General features: G+C 44.5%; 1 protein-coding gene across 2 annotated transcripts in view; it reads left to right on the forward strand.

Annotated features, from left to right (window-relative positions):
* Positions 1–17,353, forward strand: part of PTPRH (protein tyrosine phosphatase receptor type H) — a 517,583-nt gene that overhangs the window by 322,037 nt on the left and 178,193 nt on the right. For both annotated transcript variants that reach the window (XM_085616391.1, XM_085616390.1), the window contains exon 8: positions 5,234–5,515. In XM_085616391.1, the coding sequence (XP_085472517.1) occupies positions 5,234–5,515 (282 nt within the window). The remainder of the gene's footprint in view (positions 1–5,233; positions 5,516–17,353) is intronic.

Genomic DNA, 17,353 nt, shown 5'->3' on the forward strand with positions numbered 1-17,353 from the left:
CCGTCCTCCGCACCATCGGCACACAGCCGCGGCGGAACGGGGTGAAAGCCACGTCAGGCCAGGAGAAGTCGTCGGAGAAGCGGGCAGAGCTCCAGAGTGCAGAAACAGGCATACAGTAAGTGACACAATTAAAACAGACAATGTTACTAAAAATAAACTCCAACTATGAAGCTAAAATGCTAAAGAGCCAATACAGTAGCATTAAAATTAAAGGTGCGGCGTCAGCAGCAGACTTACTAATTCTGTCCAGCAGTTCGGGCTCTAGTCATGTTCAAAATCATCATGGTAATTAACATGGGAAGCACATTTTTTTACGCCCCAGTCCCTTTTCTCAGCCTATTCTTGGCAGATCGCTCCAAAACTTTCCATACACAGCTAGAATTAGTGGTGCACTTTTTTTGAAAATTTTGTGAAGAGTTGTCAACGGCACCAAAGATATAGGTAAGTCAAAAAACGCTTATTCTATGGAAATATGGTCTGAACTATAACTACCTACTGGTGACTGTGAGTAGGTAAAAAAAAAAAAAAAAAATTATATATATATATATATATATATATTTATTTATATATATATATATATCCAAAAAACGAGTTGCCCTGATGCAAGAATGCCACCAACTGCAAAGTGCTTGTGAAAGCCTTTAATGTCAAACCGGCAGTTTCAGCTCCAATAAAATATTTTCCTTACGCGTTTCAGAGCTCAGGGGCTCCTTCGTCAGAGGATGGCAGCTGATGAACTGAATGACTCGTAAGCACCATTGATTGCATGCACTCTTTTAAGGCCCCTCCTGGTGAGAGACCCAGGAGGGGCCTTAAAAGAGTGCATGCAATCAATGGTGCTTACGAGTCATTCAGTTCATCAGCTGCCATCCTCTGACGAAGGAGCCCCTGAGCTCTGAAACGCGTAAGGAAAATATTTTATTGGAGCTGAAACTGCCGGTTTGACATTAAAGGCTTTCACAAGCACTTTGCAGTTGGTGGCATTCTTGCATCAGGGCAACTCGTTTTTTGGATTTAAGCACGGCAGCCTGGCCGTGAAGGATGCCACACCCCTGGATCTAAGAAGGGGGCCCCACAGGTTTCGAAGGCTTCGGAGCCTCAGGCACAGCAAAGGTCAAATTACAAGACCGAAGTTTCTGCACCAAAGCCCACTGGGGCTGATGTTATTTTACTTTTAAAGGACACTGAAACGAACTGAGCCCACTGGGGAAATACTAACTCGATGTACAAACTACATGTACCAGCATGCTGACACCGGAACTCACGTGAGAGACCCAGGAGGGGCCTTAAAAGAGTGCATGCAATCAATGGTGCTTACGAGTCATTCAGTTCATCAGCTGCCATCCTCTGACGAAGGAGCCCCTGAGCTCTGAAACGCGTAAGGAAAATATTTTATTGGAGCTGAAACTGCCGGTTTGACATTAAAGGCTTTCACAAGCACTTTGCAGTTGGTGGCATTCTTGCATCAGGGCAACTCGTTTTTTGGATTTAAGCACGGCAGCCTGGCCGTGAAGGATGCCACACCCCTGGATCTAAGAAGGGGGCCCCACAGGTTTCGAAGGCTTCGGAGCCTCAGGCACAGCAAAGGTCAAATTACAAGACCGAAGTTTCTGCACCAAAGCCCACTGGGGCTGATGTTATTTTACTTTTAAAGGACACTGAAACGAACTGAGCCCACTGGGGAAATACTAACTCGATGTACAAACTACATGTACCAGCATGCTGACACCGGAACTCACGTGAGAGACCCAGGAGGGGCCTTAAAAGAGTGCATGCAATCAATGGTGCTTACGAGTCATTCAGTTCATCAGCTGCCATCCTCTGACGAAGGAGCCCCTGAGCTCTGAAACGCGTAAGGAAAATATTTTATTGGAGCTGAAACTGCCGGTTTGACATTAAAGGCTTTCACAAGCACTTTGCAGTTGGTGGCATTCTTGCATCAGGGCAACTCGTTTTTTGGATTTAAGCACGGCAGCCTGGCCGTGAAGGATGCCACACCCCTGGATCTAAGAAGGGGGCCCCACAGGTTTCGAAGGCTTCGGAGCCTCAGGCACAGCAAAGGTCAAATTACAAGACCGAAGTTTCTGCACCAAAGCCCACTGGGGCTGATGTTATTTTACTTTTAAAGGACACTGAAACGAACTGAGCCCACTGGGGAAATACTAACTCGATGTACAAACTACATGTACCAGCATGCTGACACCGGAACTCACGTGAGAGACCCAGGAGGGGCCTTAAAAGAGTGCATGCAATCAATGGTGCTTACGAGTCATTCAGTTCATCAGCTGCCATCCTCTGACGAAGGAGCCCCTGAGCTCTGAAACGCGTAAGGAAAATATTTTATTGGAGCTGAAACTGCCGGTTTGACATTAAAGGCTTTCACAAGCACTTTGCAGTTGGTGGCATTCTTGCATCAGGGCAACTCGTTTTTTGGATATATATATATATATATATATATATATATATATATATATATATATATATATATATATATATATCCAAGCTTCAGGTCGCGATTTCTCTGCCTCTTTAGGTGGCTGTGGGCTTCGGTGAGGTAGTGAACCTCGTAATATCAAATCCAATCCTTATGGTTTTTTACCAAAGAAAACCGAGCCCAGATCCATAAGTGTGGTTAAAGAATAATTTATTTGTTACATGGCAAAAAAGCCCGACGCGTTTCGGAGCAATAGCTCCTTTGACCCGTGACAAAGGAGCTATCGCTCCGAAACGCATCGGCCGTTTTTGCCATGTAACAAATAAATTATTCTTTAACCACATTTATGGATCTGGGCTCGGTTTTCCTTGGTAAAAAACCATAAGGATTGGATTTGATATATATATATATATATATATATATATATATCAAATTCTTTCCAAAGGAAACATCCATTCGCTCTCGTGGATGTGAATAAAAATTCCAATTCATTAAGTCTTCTTAGTCATATTAATTTGTCAGCGCGCCAGCACACCCAACGCGTTTCAGTCTCCACAGAGACCTTGATCATGGGTAAAAAGTAGGGGTTGGCGGAATTTGCGAAATCCACTTTTGCAAATTATCGCGAAAATGTTAAAAATTATCGCAAACATGCGGAAATATCGCGAAGATGCGGAAGTTTTTTTCCCGCATGTTCGCGAGATTTTCTGCATGGTTGCGGCTCGCCAACTTACCCATGTGGTTGCTCGCAGGCGCGGCCATCTTGTTTTCAGTAGTCTCGCGGTGCATGATCGCGAGAAGAAAGACGTGATCGCGCGACGCATGACGTCACTGCGGGCGCGAACTGTCGCGAGACAGCGCAAATGGCTAAAAACAATACAACATCTCATGGAGAACGCGACCGGATCATGAAAACTTGTCGGCGAACGCAGGGATTCAGGTAAGGCGATCGCGCGCGCGCGCGAGAATGTATTATTTTACAGCGCGAGCAAGAACCAAATTATCGCTAAGCTGCGGAATGCGGAAATTTTAACATTTTCGCGCTTTCCGCGGAACGCGATAATGTCAAATTATCGCAATTTCCGCGAACGGAACGAAATTTTAGCCCAGGCCTAGTAAAAAGACAACAAACAAGCGGCGACATTTTTGGATCTAAATAAGGTTACAAAGTATCTTGCATCATTTCCTGCGATGCGCTGCTGTGCATTGTGGATATAGTGGTCTTTTATTTTTATTGTTCCCGAACTTTTGTATGCATCAAGGAACTTTATAACACAGTGATAGAATTAAAACACCCCAATGTAACGTGAACAATTACATACAGTTGATAATTATATGATATTGCTGTGAGCTTCGTCACAATTATAGCATTTGCAACATTCAATGCAGCATTTATCCATACTACAAGCATATTCTTTTTAGCTTGTTAGCTTGCTCGATTGCATTTTGTGCATACTATTTAGTGGGACAATATACATAATTCATGTACATATATACACTTACCTACTCACAGTATGTAGCTGCCTGACTGGCCGAAACACGTTACCATTTAGCTTGACATTGCCACAATAAACGACGTATCGGCAACGCGAGGGTGCCGGAGCCAGTTTCGGATTGATGGGACGAGCATCAGAAGTATATATAAATATAGCCAAATGACACTCCTCCGGCGAAGAACATTAAAGCCAAATTCCAGGGAATTCAGGCGCCCTATTTAGACATAAAATCATTTGGCAACCAGCATTAATATCTGTCCCCACACATTTCAGCTCTGCTTCCGAGCCTTGTTCGCGGGAGCATAGAAGATTCTTGCTCTCAGAAATGACCATGGGCCATATGTATCAAAAACGTATTTTGCGAATCTCTAATTGCGATTTTCTGCAAATCGCAATTAGAGAATTGCAAAATGCAATGTACGTAGCATTTGCTAAAAATGTTGCGAATCCTACATATTCCTTATTTGCGAATCGCAAATAAGGAATACCTTCCCATTCATTCCTATGGGCAAGGAGGCCCATAGGAATGAATGGGAAGACATTCTCAATTTGCGATGAGCAATTAGAGAATCGCAAATTGAGAATGCAATTGCAAGGGTGCCAAGAGGACACCCTGTTGCACCCCTGAAATATGCATGTGTGCACATTTTGCGCACATACATGCCCTAGGGGCATGTATGTGTGACATATGGCACTTTAAAAAACTCAAAAAAATGCTTTTTTAAAGAAAACCGCAAATTACCACCAACTTGAAGTTGGTGGTAATTTGTGATTCCTTAAGGCCAAATCGCACTTTTTTTGTGCTTCTTACATTGCATTTAAGGAATCGCAATTTGCGATTCCTTAAATGCATTCGCAAAATAGGGAATCGCAAATTTCGCTATTCCTTATTTCCCAAGTGGGTTTTTGTGGAATAAATTGCACACTGCTAAATTGCGATAGCAAATACTGAAATTCGCAAATTCGCGATTTCAATTTAGCTTGATACATATGGCCCTATGTGTTTTAAAGTCTCCTTAATTGGCTGTATCACGGAGTCTATAGGTCATTTACATGAACATATGCAGAGAACACAAATCAGCACCTTAATATATCATGCAGCATTTGAAGTCCCTTCATCAAAACACTGCATTTAAATGTCAATATTCATGGCTGTTCAATGAGCAGAAATAAATATAATTTAAAAGATTGCAAGCATGGCGTGGCTTACTGTCAAATAATGTCCTTTCCTTCATGAAGAATCTGTGAGCCCGAAAAACATTAAGGTGACCATTGTAACTTCATTTTCATTGTTCTGTTTCAGTGCCGTCGCCAGTCGGCAACTTAAGTGTAATCAACAGAAACAAGACCTCCCTGACCCTGCAGTGGACGGTGCCCACTGACCAGAACCAGACCAGTTACACTTATATGGTGGAGGTGGAAACCGGAAAAAATGTAAACTTTTCTGCAAGTGTTGTTGGTGGAGCTCTGCAGACCGAGATCATATCAAACCTTAATCCAGGGGTCCCGTATAACCTCAGCGTTTACAGCATCACAGCTGATCACGTCAGGAGCACCGCAGCAACCATCACTGACGAAACGACCAGTAAGTGCAAGGTTTTAGATATCGTTGGGGCGAAGACCTGATGGTCTTTATTGAAGTGTGTCAGCACCTCCCACTGACTGTTTTACTGATTTGTGGGTAATGGGGCAGCACCAGTATATTAGAGCACATTTCTTATTTTTAAATAAAGTATTTGTATTGGATTTCAGAGATATAAACCATACCTGCAAATAAAGGAAGCATAACAAAGTAAAGACAAACAGTGACGATCCCCGATCATAGAACAATAGAGGGATCCACATCGCATTCCCATGAGCCCAAAATGTTCCCTCCATATACCCCATATTTCACGATGTTTCTGTGGTCAGCCACGATCTGTGTTCACTGGCTCCTCCATCGTTGAACACCAGTCCATGGATTCTGCCACGCATGCAAATCGGGGTAGTCTTTAAAGTCCAGTTCTGGGCAATATCTCACTTCCCCAACAGGGTATCCAAACACACCAAGAGTCTCTCAGAGCTCCTGCTGCCAACTCCTCCAGTAGACCCATGACCACCATCCGAGGCGAACAATCTATTGGTCTACCCAACACATCCGACACGACCCCCAGAAGGTGGGACCAGTATTGCTGTATTATAGGGCACAGCCAAATCACATTATAAAAATGTGTTATCAGCAACGTGTCTATGGCAAGCAGGCGTTGGCAGTTTATCTGCCTTCCAAAGCCGTTCCGGCGTAAAATAGGTCGTATGAAGAACATTTACTTGGATCAAACGAAACTGGGAGGAGACGGCCAACTCCAGCGGTTCCGTAAGTGCTCTCTCTATTCCCCATCCTCCAATGCAGCCATCCACGCCTCCCAGCGAGTGCGAAGGACAAGGAATAAGTCAGGGGAGTTGATGACCAGGGATTGGTAGATCTGGGAGACCCCCCTCTGACCCTGAAGTGACAAAAGGACCTTAACCTCCATAGAGCTAAACTCAGGGACCTCCATCAGAGCGGGCTGGTGATAAGACAAGGCATGGGGAACCACAGGAAACGAAATAACTGGGTGTGGTGTAGGTGGAAGTCGACCTGTAAGTTGGAGAGAAGATAGAAAATGCATGTTCCTACTAGTTTTAATCACAATTACCATTCTTAGAGGGAGAAAAACTGAATTTCTAGGCAGTACTGCTTCTCAGCAGTTTGCTATCTTTTTAAGGCAGGTGTTCCAGCACTTCTCAACAGATTGCTGTAATTGTAATGCATGTGTTCCAGCACTTCTCAGCAGGTTGCTGTAATTTTAATGCAGGTGTTCCTGTGCTTCTCAGCAGGTTGCTGTAATTTTAATGCAGGTGTTCCTGTGCTTCTCAGCAGGTTGTTGTCATTTTAATGCAGACGTTTCAGCACTTCTCAGCAGGTTGCTGTACTTTTGATGCAGGTGTTCCAGTAAGTCTCAGGAGGTTGTTGCCATTTTAATGCAGGTGTTTCAGTACTTCTCAGCAGGTTGCTGTAATTTTAATGCAGGTGTTCCAGTACTTCTCAGCAGGTTGCTGTCATTTTAATTCAGGTGTTTCATCACTTCTCAGCAGGTTGCTGTCATTTTAATACAGGTGTGCCAGCACTTCTGAGCAGGTTGCTGTAATTTTAATGCAGGTGTTCCAGTACTTCTCGGCAGATGCTTTAATTTTAATGCAGGTGTTCCAGTACTTCTCAGTAGGATGCTGTAATTTTAATGCAGGTGTTCCAGTACTTCTCAGCAGGTTGCTGCCATTTTAATACAGGTGTACCAGTACCCCTCAGCAGGTTGCTTCCATTTTAACACAATTATTCCAGTTGGGAGACATCCTGTACATCGCATGCGATACATCGCATGCAATTACAATGCAGTCGTTTCAACGACCGCGTTGTTACATTGCAAACCATTACAATGCAAATCGTTACAACGACTTGCTGTAGAAGGCAGAAGGTGTTAGATTTAAAATCCAACACCTTCCCTATTGTTACACAGAGTTGAGTTGGAATAGTAAATTATACCATTCCAACATCCAGTGCCCCCTACATCAAGTCGTTGTAACGACTTGCATTATAATGGTATGCGATGTAACATTGCATATTTATTCCAGTTACCAGCAGGTCCCTGTCATTTTAATGTTAGTGCTCAAGCAGCTCTGCTCCTTTCTGTGAGCAGTAATGACCTCTCAGCAGAGCTGCTTACTTGTGCTATGTATGGTAGGACATACAGAGAATTCAACTCTGCTGTTCAGCGTGAGCTATAATTGAATTCTACTCTTCGTAGCAGTGCACCAGCATGTAACAGCTCTAGAATGCTCTACAGTGTGTGGGGTACTGCAAGCATGTTTGTCTAGAGAGCTGCTGTAACTCTGAAGGAACAGTAACAACACTTTAGGGCAAGCCAAGCGTTTCTACAGAGTTAATTCGCTTTATGGGCCTGCTGTTGCATGTTCGTCCCAGCAGGGCCACCGTACTTTGTCAGTGAGTATCACCATTACTTCTCAGCAGTGCTGCTTTACTATTCAGAAATTTTTCAGTGCCAAAGAGGGGTGTTTTATGGTCACAATCTCACACTGTATCTGCTCTGCGAGTACTTTTTGCTTTTCTTTAGGACACTATCTCTGTTTTTCAGACACATTGAATGCTGTAGTTTGTGTGGACAGTACAGGAAGCAGTCAGAAAGAATGCTATCCTTTTATGTGGAGAGCCTCCATGCTCCTCACCAGTGGTGTTGTGCTATTAATGAGACAGAGCCACTGCTTCTCAACAGGGATGCTGTACGTTAAATAGGGCAATACTGCCTCTTGCTAGCAGGGATAAGTAATGTATACAGGGAAGGAGCTAGGGTTCTCCTACACAGTGCTGTTTTGTCATGGGAATGCCATTTTTCATGCCGTTGGTAATGTGCTGGATCGCCAGTGACTCATAGCACCAGAATGAAAGTGCATTCCCCTGCATCTGAAGCAGAGAGATAACAGAGTGTGGGAGGAGAAGGGAAACAAGTGTGAATAAGGTTGGTGCAAATATCTCGCTGTTCGAAGCCCTCTGGTGGCCATATAGACTCGAGTAAGCATGGCTGCCAATGAGCGCAAGCTTTAGTGTTACATGCAAAGAATTGTTGGTAGGGTCCCATCCGTCAGTCGTCTTTTTGGGGTACTAATCCCACTGTTAAGTGGGCCAGGAGCTGGCTGTGTATGAAATTCATGAATGCTGTTGCTTGGGTTTTGTCTTTACTGACAGCCTCGATGAGCTGAGGACTGCTAGTACCAATGGTTTATTTTTTATATAGGTGTAGGACTTGGCCTTTATGGCTAAAGTTCCCAAAAATATTTTGCTTTTACCCCTAGATCGTTTTCCTGACATAGAGTTGCCAAGTTAGATGCTTTGGGTGCTTTGCCACTGCTGATCAGTGTCAAAGAACAAGTGTTCCCTGTGTAAAGTGTAATGGTAATTGGTTGGCCATGATTGGTTTGTTTGCCTTACTAGTAAAGTCCCTAGTGATGTGAACTGTGTGTGCAAGGGCTAGTAATGCAAAGGCATGCACTCCAACCTCCTTGCAACGTGGCATTGTGTTGTCCATTGTAATCTTGTTTATGGTTCATGCTCTTTCCTGATCACAATAACACAGACACAAGCTCATTTGATTGCTGAGCTTAAACACACACCATATCCTTGTTTCCGGCGCCCTCTTTCTCCTGTTTTTTCAACTATACTCTGGACAGGGGTGGCCAACCTTGCAACTCCTGGTACTCTTCATGCCGCTCCACATCATGGCGGACTCTAAGGATCATTAAGAGAAAGACAGTAAGGGTACTCCGAAAAGGGCTAAGCAGGAACCACCGACTTCAAGATGAGGCTGATCATGCATCCACGTTAGAAGCTATTCAGAAAAATGTAAACAACGGCACATGATGTACCCCAGAGCACCAAGACACACCTTGGACCTATTACAAGTTGAGGGGGCGAGTATTATGAAATGTCGGACTCACTATTGCAGAGAGTATGATCACTGCTGTGATATTGTACCTTACTTGGGTCATCTTCCCAGTCTCATTTCTATATTCTTGCTGGTTTATTTGTTCCATGAAGCCCTGGGGGTGGGGGGAGGGAGCCTCTTGACTAGGTTTCCTCACAGTTCCGTTCGAAAGACCTTGTCTCTCTGGGACTCCCCCACTCCATGCTTGGGGTGGTGTTTCATTTCTTGTATTTGTGTTATATTCTGTTTCTATTTTTCCTATAATGTTTTTTACTCATGCTTATTGTCTTCCTCCTATATGTGTTCTATTTTTGTCTGCTTCTTCTTACTCTTTTTCTGCCTTCTCCAATATTCTTCTATTCTATTATGTAACTCTCTCAGCAAGTGGCTTAGTGCCACTTCACCCACACTTTTCAGCTCATTCAGACTCCTCAATAATATTAATTACCAGAAACTAAGGGTACTGTTCATTGATAGTCCACTATGGCCTCCTTGAAAGTAATCTTGCTTAATATCAAGGGCCTTAACCATCCAATGAAACAAAAGAAAAATTCCGACTTCTACAATAACCTTAAAGGTGACATCGTTTTTCTTCAAGAAACCTAAATAGGATATAAAGACGCTCTTTTGTTGCGCTATGGCTCGGTCCATGACTTGACATGTTCTGCAGCGATCACAAAGAAAATTTGCCTCATTACTCATATCTCAAAAAACTCGGGTCTGTCCATCATTGCCTCGAGACAGGATAATGAAAGAAAATGGTTGATCACTAGACTTAAATGCAGACCATATAAGGTGTAAGCTATAAACATGTATGCCCTAATAGAGATTATTAGAAGTGGGTGTCTCTAGTTGGCTGAGGTAGATACCTTAGGCCAAATAGGGACCCTTGCTTCTAAGTCAGGGAAAGGAAGGACACCTTCTCAGATAGCCCCTGCACACCCCCTCGGTAGCTTGGCACGAGCAGCCAGGCTTATCTCAAAGTAAAATGTGTAAAGTATTTGGAACCACGCTCTGAGTAACCCAATGATAACACCACAAATGGACTCCATACAATTTTCATACAAAAATAATTATATGTTTATATAAAAAGATATACAATGAGACCACATGATAAAAATCCAACATATGCATATTTGTAATATTTTCCCTTGCTGGTTATTAGGCCAGCAAGCCCTTGTAGGTTCTTGCAGTATTAATGAACACTTCTCAGTGATCCAATGCAGTCCTAATGTTCTCCAAAAGACCCTTGTCCGGCCTCAATAATCAAACTGTCCCCTGATATCATCACTAATACCCTTACTCCTCTTCTCAATCAGATAATGGTATCAGGGCACTACCCCATGTCTTGGAAAACCGCCTCGATCCTACCTCTCTTGAAAAAAGCCAACCTCGATGCAAAGGATCCCAACAGTTATAGGCCCATCTCCCGTCTTCCCTTACCGGCCAAAATCCTGGAGAAGGCGATGAATTCGCAACTCAGCCCTTTTCTGGATACAAACATTCTGTTGGACCAATCTCAATATGGGTTCCGGGCAGGGCACAGCACCGAATCGGCCCTGTTGAAAGCCACGGAAGAGACCAGGGAAGCCGTCGACCAGGGAGGCTCAGCTATCCTGATTCTGCTGGACCTGTCGGCGGCCTTTGATACTGTACATCATGATATTCTTACAGAACGACTATCAAAGGCCGGGATACAGGGCTCTGCCTTGGCCCTCCTTAAGTCCTTCTTGACCAACAGATCCCAAAACGTGGACATGGGAACTTTTTCCTCCAAGGCATTTGCTTCCCTGTGGAGTGCCGCAGGGGTCCTCTTTGAGCCCTACCCTTTTTAATGTCTATGTTAAACCTCTTGCTCCCCTTATACGATCTTATGGCCTTAGGTTAACTTCTTATGCCGATGATACACAGATCGTTATTTCCCTAAACAAAGGGTCTGAAGCAGCCAAAGCCTCTACCTGCCAGGATTGTATGGCCGCCATCACTAGTTGGATGGCAGCCAACTGTTTGAAATTAAACGCTGGCAAAACAGAGGTTATTCTGTTTGGGAATAATCCCTGCCTTTGGTCCCCAGCCTGGTGGCCCAGCAATATGGGCTCCCCCCCCAGCCCCCGCTATGAACGTAAAAGACTTGGGGGTGATTATAGACAACAGGCTCTCTTTTGAGAATCAGGTTAATAAAGTTGTATCCACTTGCTTTTTAACCATTAGGACACTGAGGAAAATAAAGCCTTACTTAACGACTGACAGCTTCAGGTCTGTTGTGTCCGCTCTAGCTCTGACCCATCTGGACTATTGCAATAGTCTTTACCTTACGGTTCACAATAAACATCTAAGCAGACTCCAGATGGCTCAGAATGCAGCAGCTAGGCTGTTAACAAACACTCCCAAATTTGTGTCGGTCAGCAAAGGACTTCGAGATCTGCACTGGTTACCCATGAAACAGGGTTCTTTTTAAAGCCCTTTGTATAGCCCACAAATCTCTACACGGAGCTGGACCTCAAGACCTCAGAGATCGCTTCCAGTGGTATCTTCCGGGGAGGGCGCTTTGCTCTAGTGATGCCAAACTGACTGCTATCACCAAGGCAAAAAAGGCTAACTGGGGTGGCAAGAGTTTTGTGCGCAAGGCCTCCTATGCCTGGAATAATCTTCCGTTTCCTCTCAGGTCCACCTCTGATCTCCTCTCCTTTAGAAGAGGTCTGAGGACCTGGTTGTTCTCAGTCTAGACACTCACTTCGCCCCTGTTTTTGAGTTTTGCTCATTGCCTCTTCAGACACTCTGCTATAGCGCCAGGACACCTTCGGGTAATCGAGCGCTCTATAAGCTGATATAACATAACATAACATAATGCAATGCTGTGCAGTTCGTAATGCAAGAATCAGGCACTTCGTAATGTAGAAATAATGCAGTTCGTTATGCAACAATCAGGCAGTTCGTAATGCCAAAATAATGCAATTCGTAATGCAACAATCAGGCAGTCCGTTATGCAAAGATAATGCAATGCTTAATGCGACATTTAGGCAGTTTGTTATGCAAACAGAATGCAATGCATAATGCAACAATCAGGCAGTTCGTAATGCCAAAATAATGTACTCCGGCACCAATCGCGGTGCTCTGGACGGTCTCTATGCCACTGTTACTGACTTGCGGTCAGCTACTGCCAAAATATGCCCCCAACACGGTTTATGATGGAAAACAAAGTGTAGCTCCACACTCCGGCCCCGGTACTGCCACTTCTCTGCAAGTACAGGCCACAATACGGACTTCAGCGGAGGCTCGTGCTGCAAAGTGAGGAAAAGCCGAGAGCGTTTCTCTCGTAACCCGCACCCCGCCCCAGGTGCGACACATGCACGCTCGCTGAGCGTAACCTGGGGGGTACGATCTCACTCTCCTCTTCTCGCGGCTTGGGCCTCCAATGCGACTTTGTTGATCTTGGACAGTGGAACACGGGCCCCCCCCCACTGACTGACTGTCCGGGCCGATTGCAATGACAAAGGTCTCAGGCTGCAACAGGGCACACGCACACAGTGTCGCTGAGACTCACTTGAGCTTCGGGTGTACACGATCGCAGGGCAATCCTCACGAAGGTCTCAGGCTGCACGAAGCACATGCACACAGCGTCGCTGAGACTCACTTGAGCTTCGGGTGTACACGATCACAGGCCAATCCCCACGAAGGTCTCAGGCTGCACAAAGCACACACACACACACAGCATCGCTGAGACTCACTTGGATTCCGCGTGCCCACGATCTCAGGGAAATCCTCACCAAGGTCTCAGGCTGCACGAAGCACACACACACAGCGTCGCTGAGAATCACTTGGACTCTGGATGCACACGATCACAGGACAATCCTCACAAAGGTCTCAGGCTGCACGAAGCACACGCCCACCGAGTCGCTGAGACTCACTTGGATTCCGTGTGCACACGATCACAGGGCAGTTCTTACGAAGGTCTCAGGCTGCAAAAAGCACACGCACACAGCGACGCTGAGACACACCTGGAAACTTTTATGTTCCTAAGTTTCCACAACAGGGAGCCAACTCTCCTCTGGCCCTTGGGGACAAGTTACTTCAGGACACAGCAAAGTCTTTTCAAGCAGGGGGACACAGCACACAGCAAAGTCTCTTAGCCTCTCCTTGGTTAAATCAGCAAACTGCAGGCCAGCTCCAGAACACACAGCAAGGGTCAGTCTTTTCCTTCAGTCTCTTCAACTGGTTCATACTTGGCAGTAGTTCCTCTTCACCACAAAGTAGTTTCAATCCTTTTCAGTCTTGATCAGTCCAACGTTCAGGGGTTTCAGCTCTCAGTTATACCCCTAAATGTCTTTGAAGTCTTTGTGTTCAGGGGGGCACATACCCTTGTCCAAACCAGTTCTGGGTGTCTCCCTGCCAGTGACACCTTCTTCCTTTGATAGTGGGGAACTGGATCCTCAATCACTCAGCAGGAGATGGAGCCATTGTTTTATGGCTGCAGCCCAGTCCTCTTCACCTCCAGGGCTACTCCTCCCCCTACACTCCAGATGCAGGTCAGCCTCTTGCTGTCTCACCTCCTCCCCTTGGTTAAGACATTTCTCGGATCCGATCACTTTCAAATCCAGACAGTCAATCCACAACCAGGCAGAGACACACAGAATTGTTAGAACACAAAAAACCAGCCACTTCTAAAAGTGTGGTTTCTAAACACACAATGCAAAAACCACCTTCACAAAAAGATGTGTTATTAAATTGTGAGTTCAGGCACACTAAACTTCACCTCTCCATCTTAAGCCTATGGGAAGATAGGGGGAAAACATATTACACAGCCTCCCCATTCTGTCCTATGGGCAAGATGGCCTTTCAACAGTGAAAAACGAAATGGAGAGTATTTTTCTGTCAGGACATGGTACACACCTCAGTACATGTCCTACCTTTCACGTACAGTGCACCCTGCCCAGGGGGTACCTTGGGCCTACCATAGGGGTGTCTGATGTGCATCGAAAGGGAAGGGTAAGGTCTGGCAAGTGGGTGCACTTGTCAGGACAATATGGCAGTTTAACAAACTGCGCGCAGGCACTGCAGTGGCAGGCCTGAGTTCCCTCTTTAAGGCTACCGGTGTGGGTGGCACAATTAGTGCTGCAGGCCCACTAGTAGCATTTGTGTTACCAGCCCTGGCACACATAGTGCACTTTACTAGTAAAACAAATATAGCAATTATGGACAACCAATTACCATTACACATTGCACAGGGAGCACTTGCACTTTGACACTGATCAGCAGTGGCAAAGTGTCCAAATCATCTAAATTGGCAACACCATGTCAGGAACTTTAGCCAAAAAGGGCCAAGTCCAAGAGAGATGATCCTTAATTTTGGACTTCATTAAACTCTAAACTTTCTATAGTCCCTCCTTCTTCCCATATTATCATATGTGGGGACTTTAACTTACCAATGTATAGAATTCCAGACCGACTATTCGCTTTTAAATACAGACCTCCCAGAGCTAAAACAAAAACCATGCTTAATCTCTGCTCTTCCCACAACCGCATGGCTTTTTGGCTTTTTCATAATCATACAGGTAGCCACGTCACCTTCTTCTCTCCACCACACAATAGTTTTTGAAGGAATGATTATCTACTTGTAAACGCTTCTCTGCTTCCAGAGACAATTTGTCCATCAATTGAACCCATTGTGGTTTCTTATCCTGCAGTTGTCACCATAACATTTCGTATGTTACCCCCTCAAATTAAAACCCACATGGCAGCAACATTTTAGAAAGTGACTTCAGTGTGCTTGAATTACAACAAGCATTAGAACTCCTTTTTAGGAAAATATTAATTTGGTCTCCTCTCCAGTTGTGCTCTAGGATGCCTTAAAATGCTGAAGTCATGGGGCAGATAATGAGCCGCATGGCTAAGAGAAATACGGTCATAAAATGCACCCTGAATTCTATTAAAATAAACAGTAAATCGAAAAAGGTACTGTTCCTGTAGAGGAAGGAAATGGAAACAGGCTTGGTTGGAAGTGGATAATCCCAGGGAATCTTTGTGATGGTTCCTTGATGCCCTCACATATCCAACTGGATGTCATGCTTCAAAATAGGGCATGCTCTTCGTCGGGGAGGTACTGCAATACCCTACGGGCTGTGCGAGATGGCTCTTGTGGAGATCTTTTTAGTATTTAGCTGTAATGCTGAAGGTATGTGTGAGGATGTGAAATGTGTAGAGTGAAGTGAGTGCAAATAGATTGTTAAATGAATTAAAATTGGCTAAGGGATACCAAACTAGTTTAAATATGATGGTTCCCTTGACAAATTAAAAAAAAAATGAAAAAGGCTATCATGAGGGCTCAATGAATCAAGATAGCCTTAACATAAATGTGCGGTTAGGTCGACATTTTTCACGCCTGTTGGTCCAACTGGCTCCTTGGCATTTCTTCAGGACCTGGAAGATCCCTACTCTACACCTAGAGAGTGATGTTAAGTGCCAGGTACTCCTGTGTTAGCAAAATACCTCAGTATACAATTGTCCTACCCTTTTGAATCAATCTCTCAGACCCCTTAGGTCAAAAGAAGAAAGTAGCACGCTGCTGCTAAAAAAAATGCTTCTGCGTGGACGGGCACCAGAGACCTACCCCACCTCTGCTCGCCGTTCTTGGCACTACACATCTCTTTCGAGGTGTAGGGTAGGGATCTTCTAGGTCCTGAAGAAATGCCAAGGATGCAATTGGACCAACGAGCGTGTTTCACATCGACCTGACCGCACATACATGTTAAGGCTATCTTGGTTCATTTTGCCCTCATGATAGTCCCTTTTCCATTGTTTTAACTCTGCCAAGGGAACCATCATATTGAAACCAGTTTGATATTCCTTATGTAATGTAATGTAATGTAATGTAAAATGTATTTCTATAGCGCCATTATCACTCAAAGAGTATCATGGCGCTCACCCAACCCAGATGAAGGGGGTTGGTGGGAGAGAACACACTTCACGCTAAACATCACATACCTAAACCATTGCCATACATGCAGCATCAGTTCTTAAAAAAAGCCAAGTTTTTAATGCCTTCCTGTATTGGGTTTCATGGGACATGGAGCGTATAACAAAGGGAAGCTTAGACAGTTTTCATTAATTTAACTCTCTATTTGCACTCCCTCCACCCAACACATTATACATCCTCACACACACCTTCATTATTATGGCTAAATACTGAAAAGATCTCTGATTAACAGCCCTCTTGCGGAGGCCATAGGGCATTGCAGCACCGGCCCAACGAGAAGCATGCCCTAAGATGAAGCATGACATCCATTTGGATATGTGAAGGCATCAAGGAATAATCCACTTCCAACCTAGCCTTTTTCCTTTTCCTTCATCTACAGGAACAGTACCTTTTAGATTTACTGGTTATATTTTAGGAGTGTGGGTACTGGACCTTACCAGCTTGCCGTCCCTGATAATACATATGGAAGCAAAAATCTATGACCAGATCCTAGCTAAACATTTGGAACCATTTTTTACTGAGTAAATTCATGTCTCTTAGTCTGCTTTAGTCAAGGGCAGACTACTGATCGATAATACTCGCAGCTTTTGCCACTTTATTGAAAATCCCTTGATCTCTGAATCAGGGAGGCTGCAATAGCTTTAGACGCTGGAAAGGCCTTTGATAAGGTTACTTGGCTACTCCTGGAAGCAACACTTAGCCAATATGATCTGGGCAATTCCTTTTTAAGAGTAATTATTACCCTGTATGCAAACCCTTCAGCCAGAATCTAGATTAATGGTTTCATCTCAGACTCCTTTACCCTCCAACGAGGCACGCCTCAAGGCTGCCTTCTGTCTCTTCTTTTATTTCTGCTGGCAATAGATCTTCTCCTTCCATGATCAAACAATACTTCTGATGTTAAAGTTTTTAGCGTTAATAATACATGCTTTAAGAC

This window comes from Triturus cristatus, chromosome 7, assembly GCF_964204655.1.
Source record: "Triturus cristatus chromosome 7, aTriCri1.1, whole genome shotgun sequence".
Taxonomy (NCBI): domain Eukaryota; kingdom Metazoa; phylum Chordata; class Amphibia; order Caudata; family Salamandridae; genus Triturus; species Triturus cristatus.